This window comes from Schistocerca piceifrons, chromosome 3 (assembly GCF_021461385.2).
Source record: "Schistocerca piceifrons isolate TAMUIC-IGC-003096 chromosome 3, iqSchPice1.1, whole genome shotgun sequence".
Lineage (NCBI taxonomy): Eukaryota > Metazoa > Arthropoda > Insecta > Orthoptera > Acrididae > Schistocerca > Schistocerca piceifrons.
In genome coordinates, this window is record NC_060140.1 from 740,444,128 (window position 1) to 740,466,848 (window position 22,721).

General features: G+C 41.2%; 2 protein-coding genes across 2 annotated transcripts in view; one reads left to right on the plus strand and one right to left on the minus strand.

Moving 5' to 3' along the window:
* The window catches only part of LOC124788027 (uridine diphosphate glucose pyrophosphatase NUDT14-like), an 81,419-nt gene extending 70,194 nt beyond the window's left edge, over nt 1-11,225 (minus strand). The window contains exon 1 of the mRNA XM_047255087.1: nt 11,020-11,225. Coding sequence (XP_047111043.1) covers nt 11,020-11,100 — 81 coding nt within the window. The 5' untranslated portion in view covers nt 11,101-11,225. The remainder of the gene's footprint in view (nt 1-11,019) is intronic.
* A 59-nt stretch (nt 11,226-11,284) lies between these two features.
* Nucleotides 11,285-22,721, plus strand: part of LOC124788026 (syntaxin-7) — a 98,351-nt gene continuing 86,914 nt past the window's right edge. The window contains exon 1 of the mRNA XM_047255086.1: nt 11,285-11,474. The gene's annotated coding sequence lies outside the window, so the exon portion shown is untranslated. The remainder of the gene's footprint in view (nt 11,475-22,721) is intronic.

Consider the following 22,721-nt stretch of genomic DNA (forward strand, 5'->3'; position numbering starts at 1 on the left):
CCTGCACTTGTTTACTTATCTCCTTCGCCTTATCTTGCTGTCCTTTCCCCACTTTTATACCCAATACGACCTACAACCTACCTGCTCCATCTCACTTAATTGTCCTTTTGTCGTAATCCACTTATACATTCTCACAAATTTCCGCCACATCATTCTCTCCTTTTGTGCCATCTTCTATGATTTTTTTTCTTCTTTTTTTACTAATGGTTGACTAATGTTTACTTACCTAAGTGTAACCTGACACAGCTGCTATTACCATCATTCTCAAAGAATCTGTAGTTCTCTGTCATCCACTCCCTCTTCATCTCCTTTCTTACCTCCCCCAACTTCTCCCTTCACTGTTGCCATTGAGAAGTACAAATGGCTGGCAAAGTTAAGCCCTCCCTAAGTGTTTTATGGGCCTTCGTATATTCTATACTGAGGGTTACCACTTCTGAAAATGGCTACTGAGCGACTGACCTTTCTTGTTTTGAGAGGCAGTAAGGAGGAGGGAACACCCCATACCATTGTTATCCTTACAACTTGCTTCTGCTTTCCACAATACTAGGCCAATGCAACACTTTTCAGTACTTACAGCCCATTTCTGACATATGAGCTAACACAAATAAGCACTGTATTGAATGCTGACTGGGACTCGCAAACATCTACGAGGATATTATTTCCATTCACACTTTAGGGTAGATATAAATGCAGCATGAAGTCTCTCTCAGTTTCTTTGTTAACATCGCAAATAGCTTTGTTGCTTGAGGGTAATAACAAGACACCTGATGCTCAGCTTGTGGAGTAGAATGATAGCTAAAATAGGACTCTGACGTTGACCAATATGCAGCACACAATTAATAGCTGTTTCAAAGTTTCAGTACAGAGGCTGGTTACGGTACTGCTACATCAAGCACTATAGCCATTATAATGACCTCATTGTGGTGGATAGTGTTGGAGATCATAAAAAAGGAGGTCTTGCAGTGCTATACTCTACTCAGTCATAAATAAGTTGCATACAAATAAATGCTCCATAAAATAGCAACAAATTGGTTCGATCTGCGCCCCAATTCTTATCACTGTTGCACTTTGAGAATTTTAGTGCCCTCAACTTTTGTAACAGAACAGATACGTGTCAGTAACGAGTGTATTTCCAAAACTTTTAACAGTTATCTTATCAAAATTTACCATGAATAAAAAAACAGTTTTCTTTCTGTAAAGAGCTTAAAACCTTTCTTATGACACCCCTTCTGAAGCATTCTAAGTCATTGTAACTGACAAGCATAATTCTCATGCTGGAGGAAAAATAGAAAACAATGGAGTAATCCTGAACAGCAAATAACGTCAGTGGTACTATTGTGAGGAGAAAACACTATTAATCTTTTGACTGTTGTTGATGAGTTAGCTCATCATTCTCCTTTGATGCCCAGGACATGATGATGAGTTTAAGTATGGTCTCAAAGCTTTTCTTCTGTGCTACCGAAGAGTTAACTCAGACCTTCCTGCCAACCCCTGAGTACTACTGATGATTACAGATATGCCACCATTACGGCACCTCAGTGTTTTGATGAGTTAAAGCACAATGCAGCATTTCTGCCCATTATCTCAGTAATCTTCACAGTTCTAGACACTATGTTGTGTTCAGACACTTTGTCTGGAGTGATTTTTGTTTTGCCACATTTGACTACACTTTACATCTTACTGTTTATCAAGCTTGGCACCACAGTGATTCTCTCTTCATGTATTCTAAAAACAAAATGTGGATGCATTGACAAAGAGATCAGGAAGATACAAAGAGGGACACAGGATGAATCATTCGATGTTGCCATAGAACCTTCACAGACTGAAAGTAACACTCCTAAGCAGTCTATGTCAGCAGATGTAACATTACAGTCTTATGTCGAAATAGTTCATGGGTGAACTGCCAGATGGCAATTGTCCAACGGGCATATATTTTGGCAAACAACCATGTGCCATCATCGGGTATGCTGATGAACTGACTGACGGGGCCAGTACTCACTTTTATCTCCTACTCCTCTCCTTCCGATCAGCCGCTCTATTGGCTATCTGCACCCAGCATCCCAACCCCTAATCCTTCTGCTGACACAGTGATCCATTCTAGGTTCGTGCCCAGGTGCATGTGCTGGTGACATCAGTCCGATGTTTGATATCTCATTTCTCTTCTGGATCACTCTAGTAACGGAGCCCCATACCTTACTTGGGATGTACCTGCTATCACAATTTATCAGCAGTTCCCTTAATCAAATCTCAATCGATTCCTTAATAACACAGTCTCAGAAGCTGCATGTCTGTTTCAGAACCTTAGTGTGGTCATAGCCCATTCCATGTGACTCCATCAGCCAATATTCTGTGACTGCCAACTTGTTAGGTTGCTGCAGTCCGGAGTGCCGTTGATGTTCCCGGCAACGATCTTTGACAGTATGCACCATCAGAGCTACTAAGTATGTCTCACAACATTGACAGAGTCCCTGATAAGACCTCAGATTCCCATAGCCTATGATCGTCTTTTACCCTACCAAGCAGTGCCCGTGTTTTGGCTGGGGCGCAGAAGACAGTCTTCACTTGGTTTTTCCAGAGTATTCATCCTATCTTCCCAGATAATGTGCCGCAAAAAGGAATAAATGCAATGGCTGCATCCTCCTGAGAATCCTCTTCTGGTTCCAACAGTTGTACAGAGGGTATAGGATGCAGGGCTCTCCAAATTTCCCACTCCTTGTAGCCATTCTTCTGGAAAACTACCTTCAGATGTTTAAGTTATTTGTTGATACTTTTGCTGTCAGAGTGGATGTGAGTCCTATGAACCAAAGTTCTGAGCACACTGTTCCTCTGAGCTGAGTTGTGGCAGCTGTCTGTAAGTACAGGTCAGTGTACGTCTTCTTCTGGTACATGCTGTGACCCAAAGTGCCGTATGCTTTTCTTTGAACCAGGACATCCCAAAAGCGGAGCACTCCATCCATTTCCACGGTGAAGTTGATGTTCTGGTGTATGGAACTAAGGTGTACAAGGAAGTCACTCAGCTTGTCTCTTCATGCGGCTGTACAGTGAAAGTGTCATCTACATACCAGTAGAAACAAGTAGGTTTCCACTGGGCTAATTCCAGAACATCCTCCTCAAAATATTCCATATACATATTGGCAACAACTGGTGAAAATGGGCTCCCTATGGCTACTCTTTCTGTCTGCTCATAGTTGCCATCGTCAAAAAGAAAGTATGTCAACATCAAAATGTACCTGAAAGGGTTGCTTGTCTCTGTGCCAAATTTCTTGCCAATAAGTTCTACGGATTCCTGTAAAGAAACTCTGGGGGGGGATTATCATGTCAGAACTCTAAAGAACGTTGGAAGCTTATTATTACGGAATCCCACAAAATCTACAGACTTGCAAGTATGATACGACTACTTCCCGTCATAAGGACTAAGCAAATCCTTTCAATACTAAGTGAGTATGTCAGAAGAACAATGTTGCTGATAATGGGGTGTAAAGGAACCCCATCCTTGTGGAACGTTGACAAACCATAAAATCCTGGTCGAATTGATTCTCTCTGTCTTAGTTTTTTAACAACCTCTTCTGGCAAGCCAGATTCTTTGGGAAGTGGCACGGTCTTCCTCTCCATCCTCTTGGTCGAGTCAGTGTCGATCTTCTGGCACTGTCTTCTAACAGGCCCAACATTTTCTAAATGTAATCCTGGTGAGACAGGACCACAGTTGTGCTGCCTTTGTTGGCTGGTAAGATCACAATATCAGGATCTCCTCTTAAGTTTCCTTATGGTTATCCTCATCTAAGGCTGTATTGACACAACAGAAACTGATATGCGTCATCAGTACTGGCTGGATATTTTGCCCACATGGGAGAGAAGTACGTCAGCATGTCATTACTTCTAGAAAATACATGCCACTGCAAATACTGCTTGCGTACCTGTGGTGATTTGAAAGTAATCACTACTCTCATGAGAATGCAAACAGGTACCTGAACATAAGGAAGAAATGGCAAGTCAGACACAGGATGCAGCCAGAAAGTAAATAATTCCTTGATGAAGTGTTCATTCAGTGTGACAAAGACATCAAGCCCCACTCATATACAGCTGAGGCACATGAATTTTACGAAAGTGCCAAGCATTGATTCAGCTACTTTTTAGTACCTGTAGATCTATTTTAAAGAGTTGGTTTATGCAAAATTTGAAGAAAATGTGTTCATAGGTCCAAAAATAAGGAAGATCATTGCTGACAGCTGCTTCAAAGACTCACTGAGTAGTGTTAAAAGACATGCACAGGTGGCATTCATGCCAGTCTATCCAAGCTCCTTAGAAATTATAAAGCTGCTAGCTATGTGAATGTTGAGCAGAAGAGTATTAGGGTATATAAACACTGGGTTCGGCATGTTATCAAAATTCATCTTTGACTCACAACTTACACTGTTTTCCAAGAACCAAGGTTCATACGGTGACTATGTTCATTAGGACATCTCGATGACGGAGTAGCACTATCACAGTTAGTGAAAAGCAGCAAAGATGGCTGATTACTTCTAGACAATTTGACATGCCAAGTCACATGTTCAGCACAGATGCAAGTCTAGTCAAGGAACTCAGCAGACAAGAGCACTTATACACTTTTCAGTTGTTAGAGGATATTCCCTCATGTCTTTAGCTCCCAAAGAATGCCTGATAGTGTTGAAATATGTGATTCACGCCATCAGAGGATATGAAATCACAATAAAATTTCACCATCATCTGATATATGTCACTGTCTGTAGTTCACTGGCCACGTTCTTCAGAACAACTGGTATGTCTATTTTATTTCTATATCTTTCTTGATAGAGTAGGATAACTGCTCGATTGCATCTAGCAACCACTATGCAACTGCTGCCTTCAGTACCAGGGAACCTTGAGAATGTATATACTGATGAGCCAAACCATTATGATCACCTAATTAACAGGATGTTGGTCCACATTTCAAACACAATATAACAGTGATTCTACACTGCATGGAGTTGACAAGTCCTAAAAGGGTTCCCAAAGTTATGTCTCACCAGATGGCTATGCATAGGTCACACAATTCCTATAAACTATGAGTCAGTGGTTTGTGGGTCTGGAGCTGGGATTACGGAAGTGTCCGATACCACCCGTCTGCTTTGACCCATGACGTCATCAATATGGCGGAAGTGACTATTCTTAATGTCTCCAATAAGGCACCTATGATGTCACTACATACACACGGCAAAAAACACAAAAATACGTATAAATAAGACAATAACATCTCCCTCCAAAAATAAAATTGAACTAACAGGACAACTGAGAGAAATTGGGGGTTTTAGGGTGGGGCAAGGTAAAAAAAATTGTAAAACACACAAAATGATGAACAAAATAAAAATTACAAAAATCTACAGGAATCGGACACTCCCCTTGACCTATATAGGTCAACGGCAGCTGACAATACCTAAACACCACCGCTTACAGCAAAAACTACAGAAATTAGAATCAGACAATTCCCTTGACCACAGCTGATGATACCAAAACACCAATACCTGCATATAAAACTATACAAAAATTGTAATCGGTCATTGCCCTTGACCTATATAGGTCAATTATAACTATTGATACGAAAACACCAACACCTTCAACTACGAAAAACAGAACCAAAACCACAACACCTCAAAAATTCAACAGTCAAACATCCCTATGCAAACTAACACATTTGATACACAATAAATACATGAAACATTACAACTCGAGAAAAACAGACCCAAAAAGCAATTAATTACCACCAAAAAATTTCGGCACTGTGAAGTAGGTCGGCCATCCCAAACAAACACACACACACACACACACACACACACACACACACACACACACACACACACACAGAGAGAGAGAGAGAGAGAGAGAGAGAGAGAGAGAGAGAGAGAGAGAGACCAAATATAACAGGGTAACATCTACAAACACAACCAGTTCATAAACTGCGCGCTGTAATGATGTCACACACCACAATACCCTTACGTCATGGGTCAAAGCAGATGGGTGGAATCGGATGCTTCGGTTGGCCCGACAATGAGGGTCAACAGAAGCGTCCAACCCACGCGTCGGCTTTGACCCCTGACGTAAGGGTGTTTTCGTGTGTGACGTCATGACGGCGCGGAGTTTGGTTTGTGAGTGTGGCGTGTTTGTAGATGTTGTCATGTTGTGGTTTGTTGCGCTTTCTGGTGGTATGTTCAGGGTTTTCATTTGTGTGGTGTAATGGGCTCAGTTTGCTTTTGCTCACTACCCAGAATTGTTCGAGTGTTGGCTGTGTTTGTAGTGGAATTCGTTTCAGTGAGTTAACGATTTTGTGTGAAGGTTAATTTAGTGTTGTTCTCTGTACGTTGTGTGGTAATTTTACTAAAATTAATCGGTTGTTGTTTTTGTTCAGGAATGGATATGACGGGTAAAATTAACAGTGCACAGGTCAAGGGAAGTGTTCGATCCCAATGTGTGGCTGTGTATGTTGGTATTGGTATCGGGAGATGTTTTTGAGCTATATAGGCCAAGGGAAGTGTTTGATCCTAATTTATGAGATCGGGAGCTGCTGTTGAGCTATATAGGTCAAGGGAAGTATCCGATTCCAGATGATATTGTGTTTAGAGGTATTTGGGGAGTTTTGTGATGTCGGTTTTTTTCATCGTTTTGTGTGGTTTTGTATGGGGGTGGGTGTCTAAATTTGTTTATATTTATATCTACAAACAAAGATGATGTGACTTACCAAACGAAAGCGCTGGCAGGTCGATAGACACACAAACATACACACAAAATTCAAGCTTTCACAACCAACGGTTGCTTCATCAGGAGAGAGGGAAGGAGAGGGAAAGACGAAAGGATGTGGGTTTTAAGGGAGAAGGTAAAGAGTCATTTCAATCCCAGGAGTGGAAAGACTTACCTTAGGGGGAAAAAGGACAGGTATACACTCGCACACACACCCATATCCAATCGCACATACACAGACACAAGCAGACATTTGTAAAGGCCAATGTAGTTTATATTTAGTTTGCTCCTACCCAAAAACACCCCATTTCCCGCACTTGTCCCGTTAGTGTCATTAGGCTTTTTGTGGAAAGTGTGTGTGTTTGTTTTTTGATGTATTTTCGTCCTCATAATGTGTACGTAACGACTTTATATGCGTCATATTGGAATCGTGGTTTATGGTTGTTTCCGCCATGTTTGTGATGTCATGGGTCAAATCAGACGGGCGGGATCAGACGCTTCCGTATTTCTGACAATGATCCTAATATTCTGGCTCATCATTGCATTTCTTCTCCAGTATATAGCAATGAGAATGATGATCAAGTTGAGTAGAACCCCTGAGCAAATCTCACTTACATGTTGCCGGGGATAGTGTTCTAGAGTTTCTGGTTAATGACTGTCAACATCCAACTACTACTTGGCACATATACGCCCTGTTATTAATAGCAGATTTTACAGGGGATTGTATCTTCCTTATGATCTAAGTCCAACATGTAAGAAAATTGTTGTTTAATCTTATCCAAAGCATGCAAGATTTTACAGTAACAGAAAGGCTTCTTAACAGTACTGACAACTCACTAGCTCAGGAATCCAGGTTTAACAATCCAAACACAAACCTATTTGTTGAGTACTCTGCAGTGTTGGTTATTTGGTGTCATGCCGGGGAGGAATGTTAAATGTAAAGACAGCTAGGTCTAAGGTGAAAATGAGCCCACCACGCAGTTAATGTAGGCTTAGAAACAAAATCTAGCACAATGTGTCAATTACAGTTAACAACAGACTACTAAAAACATAGTGTCAGCTAATGTGCCTACATTTTTTCCTTCTGTGTTGAACTTTAGGCAGTATGGTTTAAAGGCACAAAACATGGAAATTGGGCATCCTTCTTGTGGCAAGTGAGTATGTACACCAATCTGTGGCTCATATGGTGGAAAATATTAATAAATACTGCACTAATAGTTCTTTACATAATCATGGAAGAAGAGCTGTTTTGGAGTAACATTTACTCATGTAAAAGAAATAAAAACTCAAAACAGCATTTTATATCAGAGGGGTATAATAAATTGTCAAACGAAGTGAAAAAGATTACTTAAAAATATTTCTTTACATAGGCAGGCAAAATGTTATTCACAAGTAATGCATATTACATAATTAAAGATTACTTAGATGACTCAGAGAAGTGGATAGTAATGAAAGGGGATAACTACAGCACCTTGGCATATTTCAGTACATGGTTATGATTTAGTGCTTTCACAAGAATCGTGTGCCAAGATGTCTAACACATGATAGTAATGTTCATTGGCTTAGTTTTTCAGGTGGGCAGTAATTTGGAGTATGGAATTGAGGCAAGGGGGCATAGTAGCAGGTTCTCAATCCAAGAGTCACTGGTGGGTGTCTTAGAGTGGCAGTGATAAAGAGTGGAACTATGATTTAAGGGGAGTTAGAACAGAAAAAAAATTAGATTTTTATCTGATTATAAAATTTGCAGTTTTCCAAATAAAAATGGGAAGTATTTTATTGTGGATTGCTGTGTTATAAAGGTTAAATTTTGTGTTTGTATTGGTCATGTCCAGAAGAGGATGGGCACCAGGTTGAGGAAGTTGAAACAGAGTTTGAACAACAAAAACTTTCTGATGGTAAAACCATAAGAGGCAGGCTGACAGACAAAATGGTTAATGAACTACAACAGTATGGTCTACCTTCTTCCACAGCCTGTCCACTGATGAAAAATCAGTAAACCATCTTTGCCCACCTGGACCTGATTCATGGTGCAATTACCACAATGCCCAGTATTCAAACAGTTCACACAGTGATAAACATTCCATCCCAGGAGCAGTCACGGATGGCATAAAACCTATTTACAGAGACCTGGCAAATCCTGAGTTACTGGAGAAGTGTCTACATGGTCAGACTCAAAACCCCCAACGAGTCGTTCAATAATCTTATATGGACTCACATACCAAAAAATGTTTTTGTTGGAATGAAGACACTAAAGTGGTGTGTCAGCGATGCTGTTATTGCTTTTAATGATGGCAACATTGGTAGGGTGAAAGAGCTACAGCGTATAGGAATTACTCCTGGAGCAAACTACATCAGAGAACTTGAACCAACGGACAAGATACACGTTGGTAAAGCAGAGTATGCAGCACAGTTGGCCACTAAGGAGTCCAGAAAGAAGAAAAAACTTGGAAAAAGATCAGGAGCATGATATACAGTGTGGTGCAGGGTGCTTCTGAGTGACTAAAAATAAAAGTGAGTTACACTCTTTTGATACTTTAGAAGCCATTCCTGAAAATTTACATTTTCTGTTGCATTTTTCCCTAAATCTCAAAAACCACTTCGAGTGGAGTATTCAAATTTTTAGGGAGTAATAACTTACATATCCTGAGTCTACTGAACTAAAAATAAGAATATATTATTACATGTAATTAAAGATATTTAGGATAACATACAAAAAAGTAACAAAATTTTAACCGTGTGATTAAAAAATTGTATTTCTGAAAGCAGTGCTGACATGTAATTATTGCAGTTTAGCAGACTCAGAAAATACAGTTTAATGTCCTGTAAAAGTTTCATGTCAACGGCTACAGTGGTTCCTGAAATACAGGGAATCCAAGTTCTTTCGAGAACAGTTACTGTCTTCATATATAAATTTAACATTGTCGGGATAGGGCGTTCCAACTTCCCCTTAATTTCAAGTGAGCATAAACAGTACAGACGTCATCAGCAGGTTTCATCAGTGTATTGGCAGTGAAGAAAGAAACTGTTTTATATTGCAAGTTACCTGAAACAATTTATGTATAAATGAAGGAACATTACATGATAGATATTACCGAATGAGGTAGTGCAGTTGCTAGGACACTGACTTCATATTCAGAAGGATGGAGCAACTCTGTCCCATCATCCTGATTTGGGGTTTTCTGGATCACTAAGACAAATGGATGGCTCCTCCATCTAATTACCAGTTATACCCTCTTAAAGCATGTTATGTATACTGTGTCCTATATTTTGGTGTATTGATTGGCACTGTATTATATTGACAGATCCTATATTGTGATATGATCCTTGGATGAATAAAGATAAATAAAATAAATAAATGCTTACTGACACTTAGAAATTCACAAGCAAATGTGAATGAATGTATTGCAAGAATGTCTATACAGCTGTTTTATAGAAATCAGTTCAGAGAGCTTGATTATTTATTATATCTGTAGAATACATATATAAGATACTTATGTTTTTTAAAATAAATTGCAATACTTTATGAAATAGAATGTGCAGCTCCATAACATCACAACAAGGGATTGCGGCCTCATTTATAGCACATACAGAAATTCCTTTTGAAACTTACCAATACACTGATTGTTTCATACCTGTAATAACAAATGTTTCTTGGTTTGTTTGTCCACATAGTATTGTGGATCCCAAGAACACTGAAATAACTATAAAAATGTTTGTAAAGGACAGGCAATTCTTATTGCATTTGTAGTTCAACAAAAATTGTAATAATAATCGTACGTATGCTACGTACAAAACTGTGACACGACTATATACAGCAATAGTTACAATGTGATGGGAAACGGACGAACGATTTTGTTCAACGAACCGATGACGAATAAATGTGCAAGTATTTCGGCAGAGTACAGTTCTATTTTGTTGTATAAGCGACGTAGTAGTAGTTGCATGTTCCCTATAATTCCATCAGTTTGTAGCGGGAATTTTAATCGTTACTATGTGCAATGTTGTCTAGATCATTCTTTCTCGACCGCAAAATAAACTACAGTTGTAATACAATATTCAAAACAGTGCCTACCCGCAACAAACTATGTCCGTCTAAAGGAAAGTTCGATGCCTGTTCAACACATTTTCTTTGTTGTATTTCTTGCCATTTGTCAACCTACATTGGTCTACTCGCAAACTGAAATAAAGTTATTTGTTGTCATTCAGTCCTCAGCATACTTGTCAGATCCAATTTTGTTTTACTCAGAGAAACAAATTATTTTTTGCTTTCCATATTTTTGTCAAAAATACCTGTGTATAGAGCATTCTCAAAGGTTTGACATAGTTGGATTGAACTAGAGGTTCGAAACTTATATCCTTAATGTTATGCATTGTCCACTTGTTCCCTTGCGCTATTTCGTGAATTTCAAGTGCTCCACAACACCCTCATAGTCTCAAACTCTCAAAGTCTCAAACTCTCAACTCCTCCCGACTCTCGAGTCTCGATGGAATACCGCGTGACACACTCTCATCGAAAATTTACATCAGCTGCGATATTTCGATATTATAAACATCGATTGTCAGTACGGCCTGCAAACTGGAATTGGAAGTAGAGTGGAATGTTGTGATGCAAAGACAAGTTGACAAGTAGGGGAGAGGGAAATGTTTTGGTGTCAAAACGTTCATGTTTTAAGAGACTCCGTCGGCGTGTACTTAAGAACAGTGTTGTTGAGGATCTGATGCTGTAAATTAACCTGCCTGGGAAGGTAATATTAATTAGCTGGTTGTTAACGAGATATTCACACAGAACGACATGTGAATAAAAAGACATGAACGAGTATTCTTATTCAAAATTTTCCTGACACGGAATCCTTTTAGTAGTTTCCATTTCCCCAGCAACTAAAAGGGAGTGAACTATGACACTGTAGCTGCCATAATTTATTAACAATGTCCACCCCCAGAGAAATGCGATGTAATTAATAGGCTAGACGTTGACATTTTGCTAGTCGTCATATTCAGCCAAATGGTTTTAATGCTGCGTTATTCACATTTTTCACACACATGGACTGTAATTCAAAGTACTTTATGAATATCCAAACCTTTGTGACTGACACATGGTGTACCCAATATAACCTGTAGATTGTGCGCGTTATGTCACAAGGAAGAACATGAAAATAACGGATCTTATTGAATTATCGTTTAGTTCTTACAATGCCCTTTAGCATATAAGGACTGCAAAAATACGCGTTTTGAAGTGAAAATCATTGCATCAGTATAGCGATACATAAAAAATTCATCAGATATTCAACTTGATCTAAACCAGTTTTATTAGAAGTATATCGTATTGTCGAGAATATCAAGTAGTGCACAGGTTTTGCTGCCACCCCAAAATTACTGACACCTTTGATCAAATTCATTGAGATGCAGTAATGGTTCAAATATTGAATTCTGGTATATGTATTAAGTTGAAATACGCATTCTGCTGTTCTGAGCAAGGCCGTTTTGTTGTTTGCCCAAAATTGCTTGTGGTAAATGTTGAAATTGTTCCTTCAACAAAACCAATGCACATGCCTTCACTCATATTTTTACATCTACATCCATACTATGGAAACCACCGTGATGTGTATGTGAGAGTACGTTCCATTGTACCAGTTGTTAGGATTTCTTCCTGTTCCATCCACATATGGAGCACAGGAAGAGATCATTTGAATGCATCTGTGCTGTAATTATTCTGATCATTTCCTCACAATCCCTATGTGAGTGATAAGTAGGGGGTTGTAGTATATTCCTGGAGTCACCATTTAAAACTGGTTCTTGAAACTTTGTTAGTAGACTTTCGCAGGATAGTTGGTCTATCTTCAAGTGTCTGCCAGTTCAGTTCTAGCTATTTTGTGCACTTCATGAGACATACATGTTGAAGAGGCATTAATTTCAGTTTTCCTTCTTTCATTTTGAATGTGACAACCATGTCATGGTCTTCATACTACTTTCACACACATGACCACTGTTTCTGGCTGCTGATGCCAGACTGCAAGCAACTGTGCATAATGAGAGAAGCAATCTGGACTGTGGGGGTAAGGAGAAGGCTGGGGCAGGGAGGGGTACATATAGTAGGCTAGGGGTCGGGGGACGGTAAAGTGCTGCTTGTGGGATCATACATGAATGAGGTGGGGAGAGGGTAGGACAGCTAGGTGCTGTTGGGAGGTTAGAAAGAGGAGGGGGGTGGGGGCAGTAAAATAGAGAAGTAAAAAGGCTGTGGGTGCTTTGGCGGAATAGAAGGCTTGGTACTGGGTAGTGCTGGAGTACAAACAGGGAAGAGGATGGAGGACAGTGACAAATGAAGGTTGAGACCAGGGGTTTATGGGAACGTAGGATATATTGCAGAGAGAGTTCCCACTTGCACCGTTCAGAAAAGCTGGTGTTAGGAAGGATCCAAATGTAACAGGCTGCGAAGCAATCATTAAAATGAAGGACGTCATGTTGGGCAGCATGCTTAGCAACTGGGTGGTCCAGCTGTTTCGTGGCAACAATTTGTCAGTTGCCATTCATGCAGACAGACAGCTTGTTGGTTGTCGTGCTTACGTAGAACACAGCACAGGGATTGCAGCTTAGCTTGTAGATCATGTAACTGGTTTTACAGATAGCCCTGCCATTGATGGGGTAGGTGATGCTTGTGACCAGACTATTGGTGGTGGTGGTGGTGGTGGGAGACTGTTTGAGACAGCTCTTGCATCTAGCTGTTTTACAGGGATATGAGCCATGAGGCAAGGGGTTGGGAGCTGGGGTGGAGTAGGGATGAATAAGGATATTGGCTAGGATTGATGGGCAGTGGAATACCATTGTGGGAGCAGTGGGAAGGATAGTGGGTAGGACATTCTCATTTCAGGGCATGACAAGAGGTAGTTGAAACCCTGGCAGAGAATGTGATTCAGTTGCTGCAATGCTGGGGAATGACGTCTGTGACCAGATGATGGAACTTTGTGAGGCGGTGGGGGACTGGAGAGATAAGACATGGGAAATTTGTTTCTGTACAAGATTGTGATGCAAATTTTATTCTGTGAAGGCTTCAGTGAGAACCTTGGTATATTATGAGACAGACTGCTTATCATTATGGATGTGATGGTCACTTGTGTCAAGGCTGTATGGAAAGAACTTCTTGTTGTGGAATTGATGGCATTTGTCAAAGTGGAGGTATTGCTGGTGGTTGGTATGTTTGATATGGCTGGAGGTGCTGATATAGCTGTTTTTGAGATGGAGGTCAACATAGAGTTAGGTGGCTTGTTGGGTTGAGGAGGACCAGGTGAAGCAAATGGGGGAGAAGATGTTGAGGTTCTGGGGTATGTAGGTATGGTGTTCTTTAGATCAGTGAATAGGTTGGCATAGGATGGTGCAAGGTGGGTGCTCATTGCTGTACTGCAGATTTGTTTTTAGATGCTACGTTCAAAGCTGAAGTAATTGTGGTTGAGGATATAATTGGCCATAGTGACCGGGAATGAGGTTGTAGGTCTGGAGTAAATCAGGCATTGGGAAAGGTAGTGCTCGATAGCAGCAAGGCCATGGGCGTTGGGTGTGTAGGGAGGTGGTATCAACAGTGATGAGCTGGGTGGTAAAGGAACTGGAACTTTGGGTAGCTGGTGGAGGAAATGTTGATGTATTCTATAGAGGAGGAGAGGTTAAATGTTACAGGCTGAAGGTGTTGGTCCACAAGAGCAGAGATGATGGGGGCAAAGTAACCAGCCACAATGGGGTGTCCTGGGTGGTTGGGTTTATATACTTAAACAAGCATGTAGAAGGCAGGGGTGAGGAGGGAGATTGGGAGGAGGTTGTGGAGTTCTTATAAGGGTTTGAGAAAAGACTAGAGATCCTCTTGGATTTCTGGAATGGAGTCACTGTGACAGGTTTTCTAGATGCACAAATTTGATAGCTGGCAGAGTCCTTCCACCACATAATCCTTGCAGTTCAAAACAATAGTAGTGGAGCCTTCATCAGCAGATAGGATTATAAGGTCAGGATCAGTTTTTAGGTGGTGGATTGAAGTTCTTTCTGCAGATGTAAGGTTAGCTTGCATTTTGAGGGATTTGGGGAATGATGGTGAGGCAAGGTTCAAGGTTGAGAAATTCCGGAGGGTTAACAGGGGTAATTGGGGGCCGTGGGGTGGATCACAGTTGGATGGAGGAATGAACTGAGTCAGGCAGGGTTCAACATTGGTTTTGGGTTGACTCTGATGGGTAAGGATTGGTGGCAAAAAAGTTTCCATGGTAGGGGTTGGGAGAAAGAGAGAACGTCTTTGACAAGTCCAGCATGATTTAACTTGGAAGTGAGGCAAAAAGTAAGACTTCTGGAAAAGACAGATACTTCTGTGGGACTAAGGCTTTTGGAGGAAAGGTCCATGACTATGTCTCAAGTCTGTTCAGGTTCTGGATTCTATATGTTGGCGGGCAGTCGTTTTTGAAGGTGTTGTACATACAGTAGGTCTGCAAGGTAAGTTTTGTCAGCTGTGAGGGGCTGTGGAGGATCTTTGGAGGCTGTTGTAGAGATGGTGGATAGTGTAAGTCCAAGGTGAGAGTAGGTGGTGAACAGTTTTAATCTTCCAGGAAGTTTTTAATCAGTGCACATTCTGCTGCAGAGTGAAAATATTATTCTGGCAACACCCCCAGGCTATGGCAAACCCATGTCACTTCAATATTCTTTCTTCTAGGAGTGCTAATCGTGCAAGTTTCACAGGAGAGATTCTGTGAAGTTTGGAAGGTAGGAGATGAGTTACTGCCGAAAGTAGAGCACTTGCCCGCGAAAGGCCAAGGTCCTGAGTTCGAGTCTTGGTCCAGCACACAGTTTTAATCTGGCAGAAAGTTTCTCCTCAACGCACTCTCTACTGCAGAGTGAAAATTTCAGTCAGGAGGTGAACAGGTTGGAGAGTTTATTGAGGCTGCTATGGTTCCTGAAGAGCAAGAGTTTGTAAGAGAGATGGGATACAAGAATTTGGGATTGCGCAGCAGATAATATGGCTGGAGAGGAGGTACTGCAAGGTGGTTTGGGCCTGATTTACATGGTTTTGCAGGACTAAGTTGGTGTGGGTTAAGGCCTGGCAGAATCTGAACAGGTGGAGGTTGTGTGGAAGGGAGAGTTACTGCCAGAAGTGGATAATTTCATGGTAAGACCATTTTGAAGGATTCCATGAGCCCGGCAGCAATGCAGGAATAGTATGTGGGACTGGGTTCTGCAGAGAGATCGGGAAACTTTTCTGTATTGGCACAGATGGAAAGAGCAGGGATCCATGGTGGAGGATAAAAATGCGTAAATAATGTAGAAAACTGTACAAAAAAAAATTAAAGCAAATGTACCAAAAATATGTGGGAAAAATCTGACAGCACAAACAGCTGAAGTATGAGAAAACAAAATGAAACCTGAGGCAGCAGGGCTGACAGTGAAAGGCGAAAATGAACTGCGATCGAAGTGAAAACACATTGAGATCAAAGCTAGAAATAAATGAAACAACTATAATGTGGATTGCAGGTCAGTGGGTGGTTATGAATGAGGAAAGGGGGCAGCAGAAGTGACTAGATTAGTTAGGTTAGTAAGTGCAAACTGGAGGGAGGAGGGGGGGGGGGGGTTGAGAGAGAGAGAGAGAGAGAGAGAGAGAGAGAATGGGGGCTGGGCATGGGGTTGGTAGGATGAGGTAAAAGTTCTCGTGGCACAAGAAAGTAGAGAAAATAACATATGAAAGTGACAGAGTAAGAGTGATCCAACTGAAGGTCTAGGATTAATGATATCGGCTGGAGTAGTGTTGGACATGAGGTGCAGCACAAACAGTCAGCACATACATATATGTGTACCATAAACATCATCAACAATAACACTTTATCATCCTCCCCATAGTCCATGCCAACAACCCTAGCAATATCATATTTACGTGGCCTTACACTCTTGGAAGAATGACATTTGTCTCGATGAGCCTCCATAAATTTCACAATTACAACCCTGATGTGGCTTGAAATGTCTCATCCATGTCACTCTTTGTCCCACAGCCTCCCATTCTGATGGAAGGTCTAACTGTCAATTCTGGATCTCTTACTTGTTACACAACAGTAATGTTTCAGAAGATTTATAGGGACTGCATGCTTTCATTTCCAGCAGTTAAAAAATGTGTGGCTTAATTCAAGTTGTCATAGTTCTGTTGACAATGGTACATAGAAGGATGTCCCAGACCTACAATCAGCGATATTGTGTTGTCTGATGGGCTATTAAGTGTCTTTGAAATAGTGAAAATCACACTCTTCAGGAGAAAGAGTATTATGTATTTTATGTGAAGAATCAACTATTAAAAAACTTTGGGCAAAATGGACTTTGCATTTGTTGAATGCTGACAGAAAACTGATACTGAAACAAATTTCTCAGAAATTTGTACTGCATACAAGACAGTTAACCAATCTGTACCAGAAACAATTTATCAAAGCAGTGGTGGCTAGCCAGTATCTTCGCAGAAAACCAGGTGAAATAGGTGTCATCTATTGGAAAGATAATGGCCTGCATTTGCTGCTATACAAAAGCTATTTTTCTTAAATGTAACCATGCATAAGTAAAACAATTGACAAGTGCTATGACAACCTCGTGCACCATATGAATGAATAAAGAAATATGAGAAGTGGCAGTCAGCTTCTGTCTTCCAACTGTTTCTCACAACTGAAGAAATCTTTACCTGGAACACAATTTTTTTAAGTTTAATGAAGAGATTGTATTAGTTGTATGTGCATCTTGTGAAGACCTTACAAAATCACACTTCAGTGATGTAACTGGAAAAATCTGGACTAAGTAAAGGCTGTGGAAAAAATTTATTTTCAACTGAAAATTTGGAGCAAGGAATCAGCATCTATACCTATGGTGGAGCAGGACGTAGGTTTGGTTTGTGAAGATTGTCCTTATCTGTACACTCTCACTTGCACCCCACTGGATCACCTACAGTGTTCACAAATGGGGACTAGTGCAGCAGGGGATACAACCCGTCGGCTTTGGACATTGACGTCACAAGTCGCCAATCGCGAAGCGATTCTTCTTAGTGTTGTAGCTCCCTTCAGTGGCTGATAAGTGTTTTTTGGCTTTTTAAAAAAAAAATCTCACGAGATAGAATAAACAGATCCACTTTATTAAGCAATCAGTAAAAAAAACGAAACTGAAACATAACAGCAAAAGCGAAAATGGTAAACTGCTATCTGGCGACTTGTGACGTCATTGTCCAAAGCCGACGGGTTGTATCCCCTGCTGCACTAGACCCCACAAATGTATATGACATGCATTTGCAGCCAAAGCTGCGAATAAAAAGCTAGTAATATATATGTGCGGAAAATTAAGTGTAGTGAAATTTTTAAAGGAAGTTTTTACTTACGAACCAAGGGCATGGTGATGGGAAGTCCATTATCACCAGCATGGAAAACTGATACGTGGGACACTTTGAACATTCCTTCTCTCTCTGTCCTTTCTGCCAAGTTCACGCCAATGTGTTTCTATCGATATGTTGAAAGCACTTTTGTGATCTGGAAACATGGAATGAAAAAACTTGAAATATTCATGGCACATTCAAACTCTTTCAGCCCAACAGGTGCAACTTGAGAAAGAGGGTCAGCTATCTTCCCTTGACATGTTATTTAAGGGAAGGCCAGACAAGTCCCTGGATCACAGTGTATATAGAAAACTGATGTACACTGATGTCTTATGTTCATGCCTCAAGCCATCACCATTCATCACAAACATACTTGGTGTGAAAGATTAGTCGATAGAACTTGAACATTTGCAGACAAGGAGAACCTCACCAAAGATTTATGTACCTAATAATTGTGTTCCAAAGTAGTGGGTTGATTGATTGATTTTAACAGGAGAACTAAAAGAGCCTAGGTCTGACCCGACACTGCCCGCACCGAAACTCGGTTTATTGTGCGGTATCACTCCCTGTATATCTAGTAAAGCCAACCAGTGACCTTAAATAGTGCAAGGAGTCCCTCTACCAGTTTTTTGTTAGACACAATTTCTTCAGGTCTAGTTGTCCCGAAGATTCTGTATCTTTTACTCTCCAATGCCATGCATTCAAAGATTAGATGTGATGCAGTTTCTTCACCCTCATCACAGATCCTACATTTAGAGTCCTCTTGCATTATACCCATTGTGTGTAGGTGTTTTTTTAAATTCCCATGGCCGGTCATCAGTCCAGTCATGAGTTTGATCTCTTTCCTGTTCAATCCCAGGATTACAGAGCTTCTTTCAAAACATGGCTTGGGCATCATTACCTTACCATGTTTTTGTTTATAGACCTTGGTCCAGTATCCTATGTGCTGTCTTCTGAGCCAGTATCATAATTCTAATTTGATCACAGCCTTGGTGATTGTCAGGACAGGATCCAGTCTGATGAATGGAGTCTTTGCCCCCATCCTGGCCAATCTGTTGGCTTGTTCACTGCCACTGATCCCTGAGTGGCCAGGGACACACACTAGGTTTACCCTATTGCTTCCTCCTAGCTCCACCAGAGCCCTGTGACATTCTGCAACAATCTGAGATCTTGTTGCAGGAGCTGCCAATGATTTCAGGGCTTCCTGGCTGTCTGAATAGATGTAGATGCTACGATCATTGTAGCACCTACTCATATTCTCCTCCACACATGCCCTGATTGAAGTAATTTCGGCTTGCAATACAGAGGCCAGTTTCCAAGGCTTGTCGAAGCAGTTGGGAATTATTATATAGTCGGTGGGCATTTCCTCAGCCATACCTATATTTACCTCACTCACTGTGTTAGTGTGTGATTCTGGATATCCGAATGAGACCCAGTTTTGGCCAGTTTTAAGTCTATATGCCCCAGCTGCTGCCTCCATCTTAACCCAAGGGTGAAGTGGAGGCATATCCAGCATGGCTTCCATTCCAGCAGTTGGTGTCCTGATAATTCTGTCCGTTATGGCTTAGCAGGCCAATCTCTGCACCTTAGCAAGCTCTTTAGCAGCAACCTGCTGTTCTACCTTCTTCCACCACACTACAGCCCCATAGGAAATCCTAGGTCTAACCACTGTGGTGTATATCCAGTGCATACCCCTGGGGCTTAGGCCCCAGTTTTTGCCACAAGCCCTCCTAGTACTCACTAAAGTGCTTTTTGCCTTGGAGCAGATACTCTTAATATGAGGGGTCCAAGTTAGCTTCTCATCCAAGGATGCCCCTAGATATTTCACTGTCGCCTTCACAGGTAGAGTTTCATCGAAGAGCTTTAGATTCCAACTTGCATACTGAATATGTCTCTTCGTAAATAGCACCATAACAGTCTTCTTAGGATTAACTCTCAGATCCTGTTTAATGCACCATTTTTGCACAATGTCCAACCCTCCTTGTGCCATATGCCTGACTGTGTCAGTGAATTTGCCAAGTATTACTATGACAAGGTCATCTGTGTATCCTTGGCAGAAGCATTGTCTGGCACTTAGTTCCTCAATGAGTTCGTTCACCACTAGATTCCACAATAGAGGAGACAAAACTCCTCCTTGTGGGCAGCCTCTAGTGGTGTTAATTACCATCTTTTTATTCGTCATGGTAGCCTCTACCTTTCTTCCACTAAGCATGGCCCTGGTCTACCTACATATAGTGGTCCCCAGGTCATGCACCTCTGCTGCCCTTACCATGGAATCAAAGGTTGTATTCCTACAGGCCCTCTTGATGTCCAGGAAGATGCAGAGGGCTATTTCTTGGAAGTGAAATGCTTTTTCCACCTTCCCGACGAGTTAGTGGAGAGCTGTCTCACGTGATTTACCTGGTTGGTATGCGTGTTGGTTCAGGTGTAGAGGGACCCTACTTAGCCTCCTCTCCCCAACGTATACTTTAACCAGTTTTTCCAATGTTTTGAGAATGGAGGAGGACAGACTGATTGGTCTCATATTCTTGGCCTTGGTGTGATCAATTCTCCCTGGCTTTGGAATGAAGACAACCTTCACTGCCCTCCAAACATAGCAGATGATTCCTACTGCTAAGCTAACCCTGAATAGCCTGCATAGGACTCTTATAAGCTTTCCTCCTGCCTGTGGCAGGAGAGCTGGAAAAATTCCATCTGGGCCAGGTGACTTGAACGGCTGGAATGTTCCCACTGCCCACAGGATTTTGTTGAAGTTCACACACTCCTTGGCCAAATCCCAGTCCTCTGGGTGCCTGAGAACTGTTGTCTCTCTGGGGTTCATACTGGTCTGTGTTATCCAGCAAAGCATATTGAGGAAAATGAGTTTTGAGGAGCGATTCCAGCATCTCATGTGCAGTCTTTGTATATTCCTCATCCTCCTTCCCCAACGTACCTCCTGGATTAGTTGGTACTCTAGTGAGAATATTGTGAAGTCTGGCTTGTGCAGCTGTGCCTGCCACAGAATGCCTTCCAGGATGCCTCCTTTGCTTGTCTTATTGCGAGATTGTAACCGACAAGGGTCTCATGATATTCAGCCCATTGTCCTTAATGTCTCGCAATATTAAACAGTCTCCATACCTGTTTTCTTTGCGTTTCCAATTTGGTATTCCACCAAGGAACACTCCTATTTGTGTATTTCCTGGTGATTGTGCAGTTGTCCTGATATGAGGTCACTATGGCAGAGGTAACAGCCTCTACCACTTCCTCAAATTCTACTGGCTTCCTTATCGTCGTTTTAATTTCCAATAAGCCTAAGTCAAGCTCCTTCCTATATGTCTCCCAGTCTGTTTTCCTGGGATTTCTATAAGTCATGGTCTGTCTGATTCCCATTTCAACCTTGAATTTAATGTACACTCTTTGACATAAAACTCGACCTGTGGCCAGCCGCTTCAGAGGCTAAGTCCGCGCCGATCGCGACATGGGACAAATAAACTGACCAACTCGCTAATTCTCTAAGTCCGGTTATCTGCACAATATGGCAACACTTAGACTGCGACTCTTCCTGTAGGAAGTCTTGTCCAATGTTAGAGAAAACGTAGCCTGTTTACGCCCGGGTCTAGTGGTAGTATGTGTTCTTTCTGTGTATGCTGTCTGTGGATCGATACCAGCTGGGGTAAACCATTTTTATAGCCTCTTCTGTCTGAATGGTGAAGATGTGAATTTAATGGTAGCGCAGATTCAATCTATTTTACTTTCTGACACACCGATAGCAAACTTTTATCCAGTAACCATTTGCGACAGATTTTCCGAAGACTCTCCTCCTCTGGACGCTGTATGCGGCAAAGCTCCGCGATCCATTTGCTGGCTAGCAGCAGCGGCCATGACGACAGCAGTGGCGCTGCACTGCCCCGTTCTTTATCGAAAGCGCCTACTACCGCTCATCGCTTTTGATAATTTAAAACACTTTATTATTATTAAATGTTGCTAAACAGAAAATTTCTAAGATTTCCACTCATGCTCGAAAGCAACAGAGAATTACTGTATTACATTAATCGGCAGGAGCTGAGTATGGCCTGAAATTAATTTTATAGACTGGGACGAAAGTGATAGTTAAGTTCATCAGATTTAAACCAGAAAAGATATCATTTTTGATGTTTCAGAAAACGGAAAGGAATTGCTATCGCTGGTGTCAGGAAAACTCAACAGTTAAATGCTATTGCAAAAATTTATAGGAGAGGAAGTATATTAATGAACATGTTCACTTCGTAAACAATCTCCTGACATGTTAGACCTATATGGTGAACAAAGCTAAAATTCATATCTTTGACAGTCGGTTTGAATCTTTTCCGAAACTAGTTCACAGTGAAGCACCTTGGAATTTGCAAAGCAGACATCCGTGATATTAACATATTTTACTAAGTCGAAATTGCACGAAGATTTGCGTGTAAAGGAATTCCTCAGATTTCGTGTAAGGAATTTTTACTAGCAGTTTGCAACTCTATTAATTAAAATGGAATATAAAAAGGTCATGTACAGTGGCTTTCTCCGAGATTGGAACTGCCATCTTATATAGCACTATCATCGCAACGCATAAGGGAACCACTTTTTTTTAACAAAAATGTAAAAAAGGATTTTGGAAGGTTTGTTTTCTGCTTTTTTA